This window comes from Euprymna scolopes, chromosome 24, assembly GCF_053919585.1.
Source record: "Euprymna scolopes isolate OS-2025 chromosome 24, ASM5391958v1, whole genome shotgun sequence".
In the NCBI taxonomy this organism is placed as follows: Eukaryota; Metazoa; Mollusca; class Cephalopoda; order Sepiida; family Sepiolidae; genus Euprymna; species Euprymna scolopes.
In genome coordinates, this window is record NC_136505.1 from 94040080 (window position 1) to 94060784 (window position 20705).

The 20705-nt window shown below is 35.3% G+C and overlaps 1 protein-coding gene across 1 annotated transcript in view; it reads right to left on the bottom strand.

The window, feature by feature from the left end:
* LOC145246851 (Golgi to ER traffic protein 4 homolog) overlaps positions 1-20705 on the bottom strand; it is a 61712-nt gene that overhangs the window by 18648 nt on the left and 22359 nt on the right. The window contains exons 3-4 of the mRNA XM_080108698.1: positions 14054-14135; positions 5832-5987 (exon numbers count right to left, since the gene is read on the bottom strand). Coding sequence (XP_079964824.1) covers positions 5832-5987; positions 14054-14135 — 238 coding nt within the window. The remainder of the gene's footprint in view (positions 1-5831; positions 5988-14053; positions 14136-20705) is intronic.

The following is a 20705-nucleotide window of genomic DNA, read 5'->3' on the forward strand; positions in this document are numbered from 1 at the left end:
ATTCAATCCTGGGTGACATTGGGTCTTTCTGCTAGTCTGTATCATAAAATTATCATACAAGATATTGTCTGTATGTGACAATTAACATTTAAACATAACTTCTGGTACTTATCTAGAACTCACTCTACTCCATAAAAAAAAAAAAAAAAAATCTTCATGATGTATGTACCTGCAACATAACGAAAATATCATATTCCAAAATCCATGTAAATTGATTAAGTAGTTTTTGTTTTTTTTAAATAAAGAAAATCGTTTTTTTAAGCAAATTTGAGGGTTTTTTTTTTCAATGTCTCCTCCTCATGTTAAGAATGGCTTTCTAAAATCTCACAAAAGTTTTAATTGTAACTAATAAAACTACTTGATCAATTCACATGGTTTTTGGTATACAATATTTTCTTTTTGTCACAAGTACACCATAAAGATTTTTCATTTTTTTGTATTTTTTTTTTCAGTATTTTGTTTTTGACCTTTTTTTTTTTTTTTTAAAACTTAATTTGCTCTTTGCTGAAAATCAAATTTTATGGTTGAACGATAAGCGATAATCTTGCGAAAACAGTCTGAAGTAACATTCGCCCATGTATGAAGTATTGTTGCCACATTTGGGCTGGTGCACCTGCTACTAGTCTATTGTTCCTGGACAAGTTTCAAAAGAGAGTTGTCAACTTGATAGATCCTGAACTGTCATCTAGGCTTCAGCATCTGTCCCATCGACAAAATGTTGCATCCCTCTGCCTGTCCTACAAGTATTTTAATGGCGGATGCTCTGACGAACTACAAGCACTTGTACCCCACCCCCCGATGTAAATATCCCCAACAAACCCGACAAGCAGCTATATCCCACTACTACACAGTAGAGATCCCTAGATGTAAGAAGGCCTTCTACTCTAATAGTTTCTTCCCCAGAACTGCTAGACTCTGGAACTCCCTTCTGGGTTCCTGTTTTGCCAAATGTACTGGCATGCAGAAGTTCAAGTATAATGTGAACAGACATTTGGCTGCTTCACTCCCTATATAGTATCCCTGCAACTTATGTCCCCGATAGTACGCCCCTACATTAAAGTTGCACTATGCCTTGTTTGGGATGAAAATGAAATTTAAAAAAAAAAATACAACTTAAAAAATTTTTTAAATTTAAAAAATAGGAAAATCCCGGCTATTTGTTTGGAAATGTCTGTAACCAAAACTAGGTCCCATTTTTCAAAAATATTGCATTATATTCTTAAAGATTGTTTTTATTCTGAAATATTAAGTTATGACATGGTTGGCATGATTATTTTAAAATGAGAAAAACTTGATGTGACTAATAAATATTGGAAAAGATCTGTGTTACAAGAATATATCTAACACAAAATTATATTATGAGATTTTAAGTTAGACCTGAACAGCATTTAAACAGGCAAATCGATATTTGATTCTAACTAGCCAATCTTTACTTTTTCTTGTTGCATCAACTTAATAACAATGAAGCTGCAGGGAAGACCTAGAAAAATCTGGCTTGCGTGTATACAAAGTGCTAGCAGCAAAACTAGAATCAACCCTATGGATCAGACCACATGGCGAGCAAGCATGAAACGTTGCCTGGTGTTGCCTACCTCGGAGTCTGGGACACTCACAGAACCTTAAATATCAAAACCAGATTATGTACCATATCATTTGACAAAAAAACAAGTGAAGCATGCATGGTCCCCCGTGAGTATACAGTGAAAAAAATGACTAAGTTCAACATTTGCCACCCCCCTCACTTAGCCCAAAAGTCCCCAGGAGACGTCAAATCCTGGTGAAAATGAACAAACTGAGCAGTTTAAGGCCTTAACATATGTAAATTTGAGTTCTGTCCCATGCAAAAAGAAAAGAAATGACTAAGTTCATCATTTGTCTCCCCCACCCCCCAACCATTTAGCCCCAAAAATCGCCAAGGCCTTAACATATTTAAATTTGAGTTCAGCACCATGCAAAACTGATAAATAGATATACACAAAAAATTTTGGACAAATATGGTAAAATAGTCTCAAAAATGGAGTGTTTTCATTAGCCCTAAAAGAGCCCTTGGGGCACACCCAAGAGTTATTGCGAAGTATAGACAAACAAAATTATATAGAAATCAGTTAGTTACAACTTTTCAGAAAGTTTTATAAAAATCCAAGGTAGCAATTTTTTTTAATAAGCACAGAAATGTCAATTTTAGCCATTTTAACCCAAAAGTTTTCACCTGGAAAATCCGTTCTTTTACTTTTTTTACTCATATCATGTGCAAAATTTCAAAAAATTCCAAGGCGTAATGACTGAGAAAAGTGTGGACGGACCAACGGACAAGGGTGAATTTACAGGTCCACCCTCCTTTTGTCGAGGGGGGGGGGGTCAAAAAAATCTCTTTAAATTATTATTTTTCAGTTTCTTTACAAAATTAAATTGGGCCTGGAAAAAATTTAGAATAGATATATTTTTCACTAATTCTCGTATGTCATTAATAAAAACCGCATTTTATTGTTTTCTTATCTATTTTTGTTATTAGATAAACAATTAGATCACGTCTTGCATAAATATTCGCAAATTCATCTCTTAACATTACTTGGTTATCATACTAGGAGATAAAAATATCATCCATTGTTCTAATCAAATACTGCAAGAGATCAAAAAATGCAAATGATGATCTGTTGTTTTAAGACGTTCAACATGTAGACTAGAACATTGTATTAATTAGAATCAAATAATCTCCATGAGTGATATATTATTTAATAGTATTCATCCCATATTATCAAAATAAATTACAAAAACAGCATAAAATAAAAAGCTATTTTATAAAACATTTCTGTTTAAGTTTTTGTAACAGTATTTGTGGATGAGAGCAAAGTGTAGTATCTGTTCTGATGCTTTTCTGTCCTCGATCAGTGGAAGAGAAGTCCCTCATGATCGAGACAACTTTTACTTTTATTCTTATCTAGATTGCCCCTTTTTGGGAAGCTAAATTTTCCTCACATTAAAAACCGACCTTGTGTCTAACTGCCTTCATGGGGAGGCAAGTAAATGGGAAAACTTCTTTGGAGTTACTTCCCTTGAACCAACTATATCGACTCCTCTCCATATGAATAAATCTACGCAGCAAGTCAAGGTTTCTCACCTATGCATAACCCATAAACATACATAAAGTTCATTTTTTTTTTTTTTTTACATTAAATGATAAACGAAAGCAAATTTTAAAAATTCCTATTTCTAGCTGAGCAACACCACTATTATTTAGGGGAGAGAATTAAGGAGTTTGATTGCTGCCATTTCTTATTTACAAAATTTCAGAGATTTTTTTTGGGGGGGGGGGGGGGGGGGGGCTTTTGTTTTCCCAGATTGTTGTTCGGGTTCATTGAAACATGCTAGCTGCTGTTATAGTTTCTTACATCTTTTTGGCCAGGAGCCAAGTGTAGTATGTGTTCTGATGCTGCACTTAGTCTTTTCTATCCTCAGTCAGTGGAAGAGAAATCCTTCTAGAGTGAGACAACTTTTTATACGATGTATGAGGCGGCTATGACAGGTACTACCATATCTGTGGACCTGGGAGTAATGTGAACTAAGTGAACCTACACTCCCTAAAGCTCCTAAATTGGGGTCCTCACCACCAGATGGACTAAAAATATAATTGATATTGGTGGTCAATTCAGAGTGACTTTCTTTTTATTCTTTTTACATACAATAATTATACAGCAAACCTAAGTCGTCATTAGGTTGTTTCCAAGAATTGTTCCTATTTACAATGCCTCCCCACGGGACAGAGTTAGACACCAGGGTCGTTTTTTAACGTGGAGAAAAGGAACAAAAATAAAAATTGTCTCAGTCGTGAAGGATAATTTTAAACTAATTCATAGCAAACAAGACTCAGAAGTTTCAAGATGAGGATTGACTTCATATTTTTAGGATTATTCAGACTACTATTCTCGTCTTGAACGTGATTCTTACGCTTCGAATGATGCAAGGACCAGTGGTATAAATGATAAATTACTAAGCGAAATTCTCATCTTGAATATTATTCTCACAATGTTTCAGCTGACATAACCAACTTTTTCCGGGTGTATTTTGTCAAATTCTATAAAAGTCTGGAATTTCAAATGGAACCCTCCATGGGGAGTAGCATGCTCTTGTTCATCAGCCATAACCAGGTAGAAGTCTTAAGTAATGTAGAGTTGTATTCTTAGTATCGTCCACACTTAGGATTCTAGCATAATGGATCAACTACTTCAGTTCTAACTGACACTCTTCTGAAGGTTGAAGGTTCAATCCTTAGTGCAGGCAGTACTAATACAATTATACTCTGTCATGGCTGAATAAAGTGTTTCATTTTAAATTCCGTGCAAATGTTTCTTATGTTTCTGAAGTTTTGAGAGGAATATTATTTGCTTTAGTCGGACTGCTGTTCTCATCTTTAGTGTCATTTTCACAACGTTTTGGCCGATGTAACCTCCAGCCTTCTTCAGGTGTATCTTGTTGAACTCTGGAACCTTTCTGCCAAACTATAATCTGTATGGAATTTCGAATGGAACCCTTTAGTTAATCCCCGGGCGTAGCAAACTCGCATTCTTAATATTGTCTGCACCGAGGATAAAACCTCCAACCTCCTGAAGAGTGTCACTGAGAGTGAATTTTACTTAGTACTTAATCATGCCACAATCCTTAGCATAGACAATACTAAGAAAACAATTGCAAATTATTTAAAACTTTAACCATGTTGCTCTTGAACCCATACATTATCTGATACCATCGCAAAGGAACAAACAAAAATAAAAAAAAATAAAAATCCGACTGCATTTTTTTAGTGCAAGTGAAATGCACTTATACTTATTCTTCTAACAATGCATTTCAGATATTTTGATGAATAAATCCTTGTCAATGAAAGTCTTCTTTTTTTTTTTCTTTTTTTCTAGTCCATGATGTAATCTGCAAGATAGTGTTTTCTAGCCTTTCAAAAATATATGCAACGCTTCAAATGCAGGCAAAAAAAAAAAATATTTCTGTAATGCATTTCATTATCTTTCAAAAGTCTTTTCGGGCACACATGTTTTACAACGCTGCCATTCAATTGTGCTTTTTAAAAGTCTCTTTCTCCACCTCATCTTAACACGTCTGTCTTCGCTGACATGCAACTTGCTTCTATTTTTTCTACCCTTTTTTCTTCTTGTGACATCAGTGTATGCATACTTGCTTAATTTGCATATGTGTTAAGACAGCTGCTGCTAATATTTTTGCTAGTCAGCTATCCTACGGCCGTTGCTGATTTTCTCACACGTGCGTCATTACACAAGAATAATATTCCAAATGAGAACAGACGTTTGAATAATCTAAATAATACAAAAACTTTTTTTAAATACATCAGTCCCATGCATTCAAGATTGAAAGACAGGAAGGATAAATTATGAAATATGTTCAACTGAGCTCCAATCTTTAGTTGTTCTTTGTAAAACATTTACAGCAAGAAAGCACTATCTTCACTTCCCTTCTTCCATATGCCTAACATCAAATGGAATTTTCATGAACAGAGTTTATTTCCAAGAACTCCCTATCCATAGAACAAGTTGCCAGGAGATTGCTTCCCTGAGGTCTGCAACATGGTCATCTTCAAAACAAATGTGATACATTGTCAACAGAAATCAAATTTTATTCTAGTCATTCTCAATCCTCTTATAATATTCAGCATCATTCAAACATCAATTCGATTAACTTTTTTTAGAGTGACTTTTCAACCCTAATTAACCACGAGTCAGAAGTGAAAACAAAAAAGTGGGCAAGGAGTGAGGGAGAGGGGGGGAGTGAAATTAACAGAAATGACTTTGCACTTCCTTTAAATTTACCTGTCCAAAAAATGAGCCCAAACTTTTTATGTAAAACTGGGTGACCAGATTTGTACATTGGATCAACTTTAATCGACCAATTAATGCAATCCAGCAGGTACGTCTGACGCTCGGGATTTTCTGCTTCCATGCATTCAAAAAGACGGGCAATTTTGTCTGCAAAAGAGAAAAAAAAATACAAAACCATTATGGTAAAAAAACATTCACAATAAAAATAAATGTTAGATAGGACAACGTACAATAATAATCACCAGGTGCTTGATAAACATCTGACTTTGTCATATCAACCATTTTATGATTATTTTAAAATCAATGTTGTCTATAAATATAAAAGCGAAAATGTATGTATGTGTGTTCTGTCTACAAAAGGCTTCTTTCAGAGAAGCGGTCGCTCGCTTCACAACTTTTTAAAACTTTTTATATCACATATAAATCGTAATATCTCACAGTTAACGAAGCTCGCCTGTCTATTTAATTTGCTCGATTTCGGGAAGATAAATATTCAATATTTGTCGCTCACCGCATGTGGGTTAGTCTTTTTCCTATAACATCTTGGGGGAAAAAAAAAGCGTTCAGCAGTAAATGAAATCCTGCAGTCAAACTTGACCTCATTAACTCATTAAAACAAGCACCTGCTAAATCCAAGTAATCAAATAAATTCAAACGTGTTTCCGTAAGCATGTCGCGGTGGGGCAATGGTTAACGTCGCACGGTTTTTTTTCACAACTTTGCCTCAACGGTTTGGGTTCGATCCTCATACTTACTTTTTTTTTTTAACCCCCTCCCCCCACACACCTCCAAACACCTGGGCAACGCCGGGTACCCCTCGCTAGTCAAATATAATTCTATAGATAGGATAATTATTTATACTCTCAGAATACACTATTCTTTAAAGAATTAACCCTAACCCGCCCCTACATAGTAGAGATCCCTAGATGTAACATAGCTTTCTACTCTAAAAGTTTCTTCCTCCAGAACTGGAATTCCCTGACTGTACTGACATTCAAGTGTAATGTGAGCAGACATCTTGCTGCCCAACTCCCTACATAGTATCCCTGCAATTTATGTTCCTGATAGTAGCCCCTACATCAAAGTGGCACTGTGCATTGTTTGGGATTAAAATGTAATAAAAAAATATTTTTTTTTTTAAATAAATAAATAAAAAAAATAAAAAATAAAATAAAAAAAATTTATATTAATTTATTTTATTGCGGACTATTATCCTCATCTTTCTTAGATGTTGTTTCATGACATTTCGGTCAACTATTCCTCTGACCTTCGTCAGGTGGTAACCTCAACGGATAGGAACTTCGAATCTAACTGCATTCTCAGCAATCACTGTCATCCGTAGTTGGCGTCTCACCACGTTTTGCCCAAGTAAGCCTCTGGCCGGCTTTGGGTAGAATTGAAACCGCTATCTTCAGACAACGCTCATCTGGAACCGTAGCCAGAGGAATAGTTGGGTGAAAACAACAACCAATAAAGATGAGGATAATAGTCCGCAATAAATAAATTAATATAAATAATACTCATCTCAATAATGAATTCCAATTAAAATAAAAATTTTTTTAATTTTTAAAAAGTTCACTGATGCAGATGTTTAAATTCTTAGCAAACATTTGTAGTTCTTCAAGAACACAAATATGAAGTGTTCTTTAAGAATTCTAGAATAAGCAGTGTTTGTTTCATTATTATGCCATTTAAAAATTAGCACACAGTGAATCTGGTGGTGGGAGGAGTAGATAAGATGCAAGTAAAAATAGCACGTAATCTCTCTTTAGCAAGGTTCACTATAAATCTATACATCTATAAAAGTGAAATTATTTATGCGTGTTCGTCTATTGGTGTACATTTCCCTACCAAATTACTCTGCCAATTTTTAGTCTCAAGGCTCGAGATTTGAGATAAGGTATATTGAGATTTGAGAAAATCCTTTTAATCGGTTTTTGGCCAGAAATTTGGCTGTCAAGGGGTCAAAGTTCAACGATTTGACCTTTGAAAACACTACCAAACTCCTCCGCCAATTTTGGGTCTAAACACTTGAAATTTAAGATGTAGATTACTTGAAAATGGATCAAATTTTTTAACTTGATTTGAGCCCAAAACAATAAATGTTAAAGGGTCAAAGTTAAACAAAAATTTGACCTCTCAACCAATTTTTGGTCTAAACATTTGAAATTTTACATAAAGTGTATTCAGACATAGGGAAAGCTTTTTAATCGGTTTTTGGCCGAAAATTTGGCTGCCAAGGGGTCAAATCTCAAAAGATTTAACCTTTGGGGTCGCTACCAAACTATTCAGTCAATTTTGGTTCTAAACACTTGAAATTTTAGATGTAGGTTACCTGATCATGAGTCAAACTTTTTAATATATATATATATATATATATATATATATATGTGTGTGTGCATATAAAGTTATGAACAGTACATAGGGCCCGAGCAAAGTCAGGCTGAACTGCTAGTGTATGTATATATATATATATATATATATATATATATATATATATAGAATGAAGAAGAAATGAACGGAATAATTTCTGGAAACATGCATCAGGGTTTAGGCTGTTTGCAAGGGAGGGGGAGTATAAATCAACTTTACTTTATCATATAGACATATATACACCTCACATCATCACCGAAAATCATTTAAGTTTATACCATTTCTGAAATGGCCTTTTTCTGTTGATTGCAGCATGATATTAGTCCTGCGCAGTTCTAGGAGGTTCACCATTCCAGGCTTTGCCTTCTCTCTTTAAGAGGGTTAGTTTATTGTTGATTGCCTGCGGCTCCCCTACCAACTAATGCTGACGGGGTTGTCCAGGCATTTATTGTAGGTTAGGGTGCTTGCGGGGGGGGGGGGGTCGCTGACACTTCAATCTCCCTTTCTAACCCTTGTATCACATCTACAGAGAGATAAATACCCATTCACATTTATGGAAGAGATAAATACCCACCACACGTGCACATATAGTGTATGTGATGTAAACCAAGAAATAGAAAAAAAACAATACTGTCTTGTTTCATAGCCTTTGTGACTCGTCTTGTGTATTTAAGAATTTTAATATATTGTTTTATTTTTTTTCAGACGCATAGATATACTTCTTCAAATTGAAATGCAAAATCAGATTAAAATTTCATGTGTTTGTTTTCGGTCTTTGATATGACCTGACCAAGGATTGAACCTTGGTCTCACGGCCCGTTAGCGAATAATCTTACCATTATGCCAAATGGGCTGGTGTAAAAAATATGAATAATTTTTTATATATATTTCATTTCAGAAAAGAACAGAAATAGCATCACATCTTTTAAATTCTAATGGCTATACGTCAAAAAAAAGTTTTTTAATCCCTCACTATTCTGTAAACACTATACATATATTGAATGCTAAGAGCTAATTTTTTTTATTAAAAAAACAAAAAAAACATTTTACATTGCAAACGCAACAAGTATATTTTCAAATATTTTACTTCTTCAAATTAATCAGCCAGAGAAAGTCTTGAAATAAAGATATAACATTGAACAGTTAAAAATAATTGTTTTTTGTTCATTTTGTCATTATTTCTATAATATAAAGCTGAATGCCTGTGTGTGTGTGTGTGTGTGTGTGTGTGTGTGTGTGTGTGTGTGTGTGTGTGTGTGTGTGTGTGTCTGGTCACGAATAGGCTCCTATATGGTTGACTATTTTAAAAAACTGATTACATATGATAGAAGATGTATCGAGACACAGGAATGGGTATGTTTGATCTGGCATAACAGTGGTTCATTAAAATTGTAGTGTCTGCGTTCGTGCCTGGTCCACAAAGTATGGAAATAAAAAATTTTAAAATTTAAAAAAAAAACTTTTACAAGTGTTTTTGATATAGATGTACATAAGAATACTTTAATAAGTATGTTTTAACTTAAATAGTGATGGTATAATAAAATTGTGGGGTCTGCGTTCGCGCCTGGCCTCTATAGAATGGAAATAGGCACAAACTTTAATAAAGACTTTTCATATCTACCTGCGTAAGTAGACTTTGATAATTATGTCTCAGTTTGAAGAAATATGGTATAATAAAATTATGGGGTGTTCATTCGCGCCTGACCTCCATAGAATGGAAATATGTCACAAAGTTTAACAAGGTTTTTTTAATATAGATCCACAGAATATTGTGATAAGTGTTTCAGTGTGAACAGGTATGGTATAATAAATTATGCGGTTTATCTATTTTATTTTTTACTTTCATCATATTTTGCTTTGGTTTTGATATTCCCAAATTCGAAGCTATCTCTTTACAACCCTTCCTTTTCATAACCTATCATACTTTCATAAATCAGAGTCCATTTTCTGTAGGCTGTTTTTGAACCCAGTCAACAACAGGTACTTTTGCTAGTGTATATATATATATATATATATATATATATAAGGGCCCAACAATATTTTTCGGTCACTTTAGTATTCGACTTTTCAAGTATCATAGAGTAGTGAAATTCCTTCAATAGAATAGCGTAAACATATAATGACAATACCTGTAATAAAAATGGAAGAAAATCGATTAAGTAAGGAAAAATACTTCATTTTCATCATTTTTTTTTACAAAACACACGCGACATTTTTCGGACATCGTTGAAAAACTTAATAGTCTGTAATATCACCTTTCTTCTCAATAACTTTTATCAATCTCTCTTCATCATGATGAAACATATGCATAATAACATCTCCATGTGTTTCTATTAGTTGTTTTTTGGCATCTAGTATTCGTTCCCATAGTTCAGCCTCTTTCGTTATTTCAGGTCCATCATAGATAAGTTGCGCAAGCATTTCCCAAACATTTTCTATTAAATTTAGATCTGGGCTTTTTGCAGGCCATTCCAAAGTAGTCATATTCACTTTAGCCATCCATTCTTTCATGAGTTTTGGCACATGGATGCTGCAATTGTCTTGCTGTAGAACAAAATCATTCCCCATCTCTCTTCTTATCCTGGGTAGGGCTTTCTCGTCCAGCAACTGTTCGTAGATTTCACTGTTGTCATCCTTTCAGCCACTTCTAGCATATATTTCTATTAACAAAGATCATACCCAAACCATAACTCCTCCTCCTCCCATCTGTCGTTTGTTTAGTACAACAGGCTCACCCCTTCTCGACCAAGTACACCAGCAATTGTGCCCATCAAACTTGGAACGCTTCTCATCAGTAAATATCACCTTCTTAAAGTCAACATGCTTTGTTAACCACCTTTTAGCACTCTCCAGTCTTGCTCCTTTGTATTTCTTTGTTAGTGTAAGGTTTTTCTTAGCCTTTGCATACTTCACACCAATCCTATGCAGCGTTCTTTGTACTGTTCAGACGTTTACATCCAATTCACATCTTCTTCTTCACTTTTCTTGCTGTAACTTTTTCTCCAGATGTCAAAAGCTGTGTCACAGTCCTCTTCATTCTCTTTTCAGTCCTCTTGCCAATTGATCTTTTCTGGCCTCTCTTCTTTTTCCGCTCGGAGTTTGTCTTCATGTATTCGACCGTTGATTTCGACAGCTTCAAATTCATGGCGACCCTTGTGATGATCAGGCCATCTTCCCGCTTCTTCCGTGCCAAACAAACGACTTCTTTTGAATGCATTTTACCTCATTATACTTAAATTGTTTTGCCAGTAGAATAGAACAGATAATTGATTCTAATGATGACAGCTAAGTGTACAAGGAGAAAATTTGCATACAACAACATATACATGAACATAGCTCTTAATAAAATAAGATTTTTTGTTATGTCCGAAAAATAGTGTCGCACAAGTTTTTGCAAAAAAAAAAAAAATCACAAAAAACTAAAAAAATGATTACACTAGCAGTGGATTTTCACTTTTCAACTACAAACCTACAATCTCAAAAATTTTTAGCACTAGTAACCACCTTGAAGTACTTTTTTCAAAGTGTCTGAAAAATATTGTCGGCCCCCTGTATATATATATCTCCATATAATTATAAAACTGAACTTTGCTTGCATCTTGTCTTCAACAATCAGATGATTCCATCTTCTAAAAAAAGACGACATTATATGTCGTCTTTTTTTTAAATATATATATATATAATGAGCATAGCTCAGAGGTTAAGGAATGAAGATGGTGAGCTATATATTTCGGTTTTGATTCTAGCTGATGGCACCAAAGTCATATATATATAGTTTCTATTATTCTAAACCGGGTTAGAAATATAAATAAAGTATAAAGCTCATCTAAAAATGGAATTTTTCTCCATAACGGTGAGTATTTTTGTATTCGGTTGTAGCAGTATTGACGGTGAAATAAGTGATACCCTCTTAAAACAAATAAAACAACTTAACAATCAAACTAGTTTTTATTAAAAATTAAATTAGCAATTTGGAGGCTGCAAATTAATTTAATTGATTTTGCTATCTGACATCTTAAGTTGGTAGAATCCATGCTGATTTACTTATTCACTTACTTTACTCCCTGTTCTAAATGTTTTTACCCATAAATGCAGGAGTAGACATCTTCTCATCGGAGTGAAACACATTTGTAGCTATTGGGTGGTTTTGCTGCCAGAATAATAATTAGAGGATATATACTATCTTATTTAGATATCCAAGAATACAACACGCGAATTATAAGACATGAGCAGCATAAGTGATTAATAACAGATGTTGGTTAAACCCATGGGTAAAAACCAATTTTTTTAAAATTAAAAACATAATTTATATCCTTAATTTGTTAATTGTAGCACATTCTGGATGTGTGATTAAATTAATTATTAAATCATATACGTCTTCTAGTAATCAATGAACCGAAAACATCAAATGACCGGAATTATCTCCCTTTAGCTGTTATAGGAAATGAAAATCGACACAGTTTCCAACAAAATTAACTAGTAGCAATTAACATAATTGGATTATCTCCCTTCATAATTGTCTTTAGAAACGATATGAAAACACATTCAAGTAGAATGACAATAAATTTTAAACATTAAATAATAAATAGATTAGAATACCTCCCTCGAAACGTTATACAAGGATTTATATATAATACAGTCTTTTTATTTATTTTCACATTCAATTAAACTTCAAACCTAAAATGGTCTTACATCTAAGTACTATAATAACGATAACCTATAAACATTACTTGCCACTAATACGAAACTAAAATTAACCGTAACGTTATTGAAAGGTTGTTACGGCCATACTATAAATATGGAAATAAAAATTTAAAAATTCTTTTTTATAAAAAATTAATTATTGGGAAATAAAGAAACAGCGAGATCTAATTTAGGAACTCAACAAATGGGATATATAAAAAAATTTTTTAAATGGCTTAGGGTTTTCTATGAAAACTTCTCATGACTGCTCTTAAATAAGGATACAAAAATTAGGTGATATATTAATATTTAAATGGGATTTTCCATATCTATAACAAAGGTAAATGTTTCTCACGTGCTTTTCCCGTTAAGGGAATTTTTCTTTTTTTCTTTCTCTTCAAAAAATGCTCTATTGTCAAAAGTGTGTTTATTCATCAAGTCTGAAGAAATGCTGGTTTTGGAAAATTTTCAAACGATATAATGTTTGAAATTGTTCAACTGGACATGGAAACAATTGTAACGTAAAATGAAATACACTTTTTGAAGTCTTGATTTTGCTTTCACAGTATATACATATATAATTTTGATATCACTACTATATATTAGGTTCAATATACGAATTGATAGAGAATTATAATAGATACATAATCTGCATAAATAAAATCATTTAAGCAATGCAGGGCAGCCTGCTAGTGTGTGTGTACACACACGTATATATATATATATATATATATATATATACACACACTATAAATTAATGTTTTTAATGTTTCAAATAGTTTTTAAAGTCTAGTTAAACTTTTTGTTGCGTTTTTAATCAAAATAATTTCTAAGAATTTGAAAACAAAAAATTGCTTTTAAATAAAAGGACTTTAAAGACAAAATGGTCAACTCCACATCCTAAAATTTTCAGCTCCTAGAACAACGAATATGATCAGACTCTAAAACTCTTACTTATACATCACCACAGAAAAAGGAAACGATCCCACTCCCACCCCAAGAGAAGCGTTCATCAGCAACCAACAAAAATGGTGGGACGATGTGTCCGATCAGTCAATAAGTCAGCATCCAACTTTTCCTCTTGTGGATCATCATCATTATTGCTTCACATTACCAAAAAGTTTTAAATTTTTCTTTTTGTTTTTCCAAATACTTACCGACAGGATCTTCGCCAACTGGAGACCCTGAAGTCTGTAATGTATTTATATAAAGTGAGGCTAAGTCGGTTCCACTGCATTGCTGTAAAGATAAGCAAAAATAAAAAAAAAATGGTCAAAGTAGAAAAATATTTCACAAAATACAACTGCGATCCACAAAGACAGAAATACAACTTGTGCGTGCAGACACAACAAACAGGCAACAGCCCTTGTAGAACGGCATGGAAGAATGGTCTTACAACAGCAAATTGGATACTATGCTATCCTTCCTTTCCACGATGAAGGATATAACCTTTGAAAGGATTCACTTCACATTATTAAAAAAAAAAGTGAGGGGGGGGGGTAATTCCTTGGGAGGATAGTCTTATGACAGCGGAACCAATACTAGACTACTAGGCTTTTTTTTTCTGATATTTTTTAAAGTCATCCCCTATTTTCAATTGACCAGCCTTAGTTTAAACCTTCGTTTAAAAAAATGTGACGTCTTTGCTTTTGCGTCCGTCGCCAAAGAGAGAGTGAATCCCTCCTTGGTTGGGAGGGGAAGGAGACCAAAAAGGGCGGAGCCAGCAAGGAAGAGACACACACTAATTTGCTCCTACCCTGATTCAGAACAAAAAGAGGACAAGTAGTAAAGATAGTCTCTCCACCCCTCTCCCGAAGAAGTACACACCTCTGGCACCACCAAAACCCACACCCACATAGCCAACTCTCACACCATGGTACACAAGCATCTACCCGCACCATCCCCACTATTGAACCATGGATGAAAAGGAACCAATCAATTCCTCATAAGACAAAAAAAAAATCTTTAAATTGGGCAGGGACATTTTTAAAATTGATCCCATGTCAAAAAATATTTTTGTTTTCTGATATTTTTGGGCACAAGTTTTTGTACTTTCGTCCGCACATTGAAAATCGAGAATATATGATTTTATATCATAGTTGCTCATGTGACAACGAAACGTTCCATCAAGTATTTAAATTTAGAAAGGTTAATAAAGCATGGTGACTGCAATCTTATTATTTAGTAATACACTAGCCTGGGTGCCCGGCATTGCCCGGGTGTTTGCAGGTGTGTATTGAGCAAAAAACAAAGTGGTAGTAAGCAGGCTCGCACCCATACCGCAAAGGAGGAAAAGAACGTGAAGAAAGAAAAGAGGAAAGAAAAGAAAAAATAAGAGAAAAAAAAAGAGGGGAAAAAAAGAGAAAAAAAAGAGGGGAAAAAAGAGAAAAAGAAAGAGGGGAAAAAAGAGAAAAAGAAAGAGGGGAAAAAAGAGAAAAAGAAAGAGGGGAAAAAAGAGAAAAAGAAAGAGGGGAAAAAAGAGAAAAAGAAAGAGGGGAAAAAAGAGAAAAAGAAAGAGGGGAAAAAAGAGAAAAAGAAAGAGGGGGAAAAAAGAGAAAAAGAAAGAGGGGGAAAAAAGAGAAAAAGAAAGAGGGGAAAAAAGAGAAAAAGAAAGAGGGGAAAAAAGAGAAAAAGAAAGAGGGGAAAAAAGAGAAAAAAAGAGGGGAAAAAAGAGAAAAAAAGAGGGGAAAAAAGAGAAAAAAAGAGGGAGAAAAAAGAGAAAAAAGAGGGAGAAAAAAGAGAAAAAAGAGGGAGAAAAAAGAGAAAAAAGAGGGAGAAAAAAGAGAAAAAAGAGGGAGAAAAAAGAGAAAAAAGAGGGAGAAAAAAGAGAAAAAAGAGGGAGAAAAAAGAGAAAAAAGAAGGAGAAAAAAGAGAAAAAAGAGGGAGAAAAAAAGAGGGGAAAAAAAGAGGGGAAAAAAAGAGGGGAAAAAAAGAGGGGAAAAAAAGAGGGGAAAAAAAGAGGGGAAAAAAAGAGGGGAAAAAAAGAGGGGAAAAAAAGAGGGGAAAAAAGAGGGGAAAAAAAGAGGGAAAAAAAGAGGGAAAAAAAGAGGGAAAAAAAGAGGGAAAAAAGAGGGAAAAAAGAGGGAAAAAAAGAGGGAAAAAAAGGGGAAAAAAGAGAAAAAAAGAGGGGAAAAAAAGAGAAAAAAAAGAGGGGAAAAAAGAAAAAAAAGGGGAAAAAAGAGAAAAGAAGAAAAAAGAGAAAAGAAAAAGAGGGGAAAAAAGCAAAAAAAAAAGAGGGGAAAAAGAGAAAAAAAAGAGGAAAAAAGGGGGAAAAAAGGAAAAAAGGGGGAAAAAGGAAAAAAGGGAGGAAAAAGAGGAAAAAAAAGAGGAAAAAAAGGAAAAAAGGAGGAAAAAAAGTGACATCTTTTCTGTCCAAACCAGAAGTGATGAAGATTCAAATTAAGGCTAGTCAATCGAAAAGAAGGGATGACTTTCGAAAATATCGACAAAAAAAGCGACCACTCCCTGTAGAAAAGTGCCCAGTTGAGGGTGAACGAATTAATGTTCTCAGCCAATTTTTCGATATTTGTCGTCTGAAGGGACGAGCTTCAAAACTATACTGATCTCGTGAAAATCTGTCGCCTCTGTCGAAAGTTTTAGGCAGACATACATACACTTAAATAACAAATGAGATTTATATCCAACTAGCGGGGATACCCGGTGTTGCCCAGGTGTTTGTAGGTGTGTATGGTGTAAAGTAAAAAGAACTCGGGAAGGGGTGGGGGGGTGTAGGATCGAACCCGAAGCCCTGAGACGAAGTTTGAAAATAAAATCGGCCAGCCAGAATGAGTTAGTGAAAGATGTTTGAATTTATTTAAGAACGAAATTGACAGGTGCGCGGCCGGAAGTCGTCGAGCGTGACGACGACGTAGGTTTGTTTGTTATAAGCGAAGTAAAAAAAGAAAACAACGTTAACACTTAAGCGGGAAAAAAAACACAAAAAAAAACGTAAAGCAAACGAACGATGAAAACAGAAAAACGAACACGTGAAAAATGGCTTCAATAAGCCTGTTTCGATATGAAAATTTAAAAAATCGGTGGGTACCCGGGTGTTTTTGGGTGTCGCTAATAATAAGCGAAGTAAAAAAAAAAGAAAAAAAAGAAAAAAAACGAAACACTGGTTCAATATTTAAATTTAAAAAATCGTAAAAAAAACAAAAAACATCTCACACCATGATTCGAACCCAAAATGTTTAGATAATGAACCAAGGCCTTAACAAACTGAGCTAAAGCGACGTACATGAAATTTGTTCGGTTTTTAACTATTTAAAGTAAATCAGGTCACAACGTCATCTGACGCATGCGTAGAATCGGTCATTGTCACGAGAGGACCGATTTTGTTGACCCCTCCCCTGTCGAAAATTGTCGATTTCAGGGTGAAAAAGTCAACGTTTTTGGCCAATTTTTCGAGCAAAGGATGGAGCTTCGATGTGATACCGAGTTTGTGAATTTTCGTCACGTCTGTCGAAAGTTTTTAGCAGACATCCAAACATGCACACAAACATACATACATACATTTTCGCTTTTATATATAGACTAGCGAGGGGTACCCAGCGATGCCCGGGTGTTTTGAGGTAAATCAAAACTTCGGGGGGGGGGGGGGTAAAATAATAATAAAAAAAAGTTTTGGTAGGTGAGTATGAGGATCAAACCCGAACCCTTGAGGAAAAGTTGGAAATGAAAGTGTGAAAAAAAGATGTACAACATTAACCACTGGGCCACGGAGACATACAAGAGAAATACGTTTGAATTTATTTAACTGTTGACAGGTGGCAGCAATAAAAATTAACTCTGCTGCTTCTATTTGATCTAATTATTGAGGTCAAATAGAAGTCACGCAGTTAACTTGGGTTTGTTTACCCAAGTTTTTTCTCCAACAGATGTGGGGAGGGAGAAACCAGCTCCCCATTTTCCCGATTGATTAGCAATTGTCTGATATGAGAGGACTTTGTCCCCACATTGATCAAAGCTGATTGCTTCTGGACGTTCCTCGGCGCGATGCCGAGAACGTTAACTTTGAATTAGTTTCGCTTTTTATACGAAAAAGCCCAATCAACACGCGAGAAGCCAAAATAACAATAATTATGTAAAAATCAACACAAATAAATCTACACGCTACATGCGTTCTCAAATCCCAGATGTTATTATCTACGGCCTATATAAACACTTCTAAGTGATCGTTACACCCCCCTACCCCGGACCGTGTGCGAGAAAAGCCTTTGCGAGACATACACGAAATGGTCACACACATTTTGCCTTTTATATATATATAGATGTTAAAAAAATAAAAAAAATCATCTTCTATTGAGCTTTATATATATATATATATATATATATATATATACACACACACACACACACACACATAATGAAAGATATTTGCAAATAGTTTTTAGTAAATGTGATAAATAGTATATACGGACTCCAAAAGTGCTCAATATTTGAAGTACATACATGCTAAATTGTCATGTACTATTAGAAGACTTTGTGCTATAATTTTTTTTTCTTTTGTTTGAATGGAGGTTCCTTGGTTTGGAGGGGTGGGGATAAATTCACCAACTGCAACTATTTTAAACGAAGAAAACAAGATTGTCTATCGATTAAAACATTCCAAATGAGTGTCAGACAAGAAAACGTTAACAGCAATTTATCAAATTAAGTCTCCAAAACAAATGTCAAGTTTCTTTGGGTTTTTTTTTTTCCAAGATAAATTTTAAATGTTAACCAAATTGTAAAGCAAATAGTGAGGCATTTTCCTTCTAAAAATATTCAAATCAAGATTCATGTTGCATTGCAGATGAGAAAAAAAATCAAAGAGTTGGAATGGTGCAAGGAGAGAGGAGTTCATAAACATCAGTCAATTTCAGTGTTTATGAACAAGAGTTCAGGGACTGACCAGAGAGGGACCCTGACCGCAGGGAGGGACACGGGGGGGGCCCCAACCCCGCAGGGAGGGACACGGGGGGGGGCCCAACCCTGACCGCAGAGAGGGACACGGGGGGGGGCCCACCCTGACCGCAGAGAGGGACACGGGGGGGGGGGGGGGGGGGGGCCCAACCCTGACCGCAGAGTGGTTGTTTTTTGCTTTACGGCATATCAACCCTTTTCAGGTTATTTAATACCGAATCCAAAGATTTAAGAAAAATTTTTTAATAGAATATATTTGGTGTTTCCAAGTCAGTTTCTATTTAACCCATAGTTGGGACCCTAACAGGTACTACCACTCCGGGTCAGAGTGGACCTGGGAGCAATGGCAATTAAAGGGTGGCTCCACACTCCCCAAAGCCCACAAGCTGGGGCTTCACCACTGGATATAGTTTAAGGTCATATCCAGGACCACTGATCACAGGGAGGGACGGGGGGCCCAACTCTGACCGCAGAAAGAGCAACAAATGGCAGACCCTAAGAGACTGACTGCAAAGGGGCATGAGGAAGAGCCAGAGACAAGAGCACTGAGAAAGATGGCTGCGCTGACAGACATCGAGAACATTTGGAGGCGGTTGGCCATGCAGACGGGCACTGAGACCACCAGATGGGCATTGAGAAGATCTGCAGGGGGCAGGCACGCAGACAGGTACCAAGAAGATCTGGGGAGAATCACCATGGAGATAACAGGAAGGATTTGGAGATAACAATGATGAAATGATGAAATGATGGTTAGTGTGGAAAAAAGCACAGGCAAATGCCGATGAGGTCAAACTGGTCACAAAGAAAAAATCAGGAAAGAGGCAAGACGCCAAATATAATTAACATTGTGAAAATTACGCTCAAGATGAGAACAGTAGTTTAAAGAATCAAAATAATCAATCCTGATTGGGTTACTATTTCTTAAAATATTTATATAGCTCCCTAGATCAGGCATGTAAAACATGCAGCCCGTGAGCCGCATGTGGCCTGCAAGAAGCAGAATTGCGGCCCCACAGACAATTTAAAGCAACTTGGAAAAATCAAGGAGAGAAACGAAAAGATCAAAATAAGAGGTGAGTTCGAAAAGTAGTTAAAATTTCTTATCTATCCTCGCTTTAGGAAAGTCTTTTTTGATACTGAGCCCACATATCGAAAGCATACGTCACAAACACAACTGTCATGACTTCTCATTACTCCCCTTAGTTTCCCTTTCTTACACAGGGTACCCTTTTTAGCCCTACACCAACTTGCAGCGGTGTCATTCACTGGGGAAACAAAACAAAACCAAAAAAACTGCCTCCCAGACAAAATTAAGTGCGGGATTTCATTACCCCTATGGCGTGATGTTTGATCTCATTAAATTTACGCACCCGTCACATAACTTTTTAATCATTTCATTTCATCCACTCATTCCATTGCCTTCGTAGCATCGAGGTAAGTTATCACGCTGTTTTTCCACCTTCGCCACAAGGATTCAGAAAACTTTTTTTTTCTTTTACACCTATAAACACCTGCCTGCCTGAAACTTTTGACAGAGGTGACAGATTTTCATGAGATCAGAATCATTATGAAGCCTGCCCCTTTGGACAACAAATGTTGGAAAACTGGCTAAAAACAATTTCTTCACCCTCAACTAGACACTTTTCTACAGGGAGGGGTAGCAAAAAATCATTCCTTCATGACAATTTACCTATAGACGCATGTGCAAAAAAAAACGTCCCTTTTTGAATTAGTTTAAATATAAAATAAAATAAATGACCTAATTTCACTCACGCAGTCATAAACCAACCAGTGTAGTAGCAGCGTCGTTATCTTAAGATTGCACATTCGAACCGAGATGTCAGATATATTTTTTTTCCATTTTTTAAAGTTTTAATATTGAAGCAGGGTAATTTATGCCAT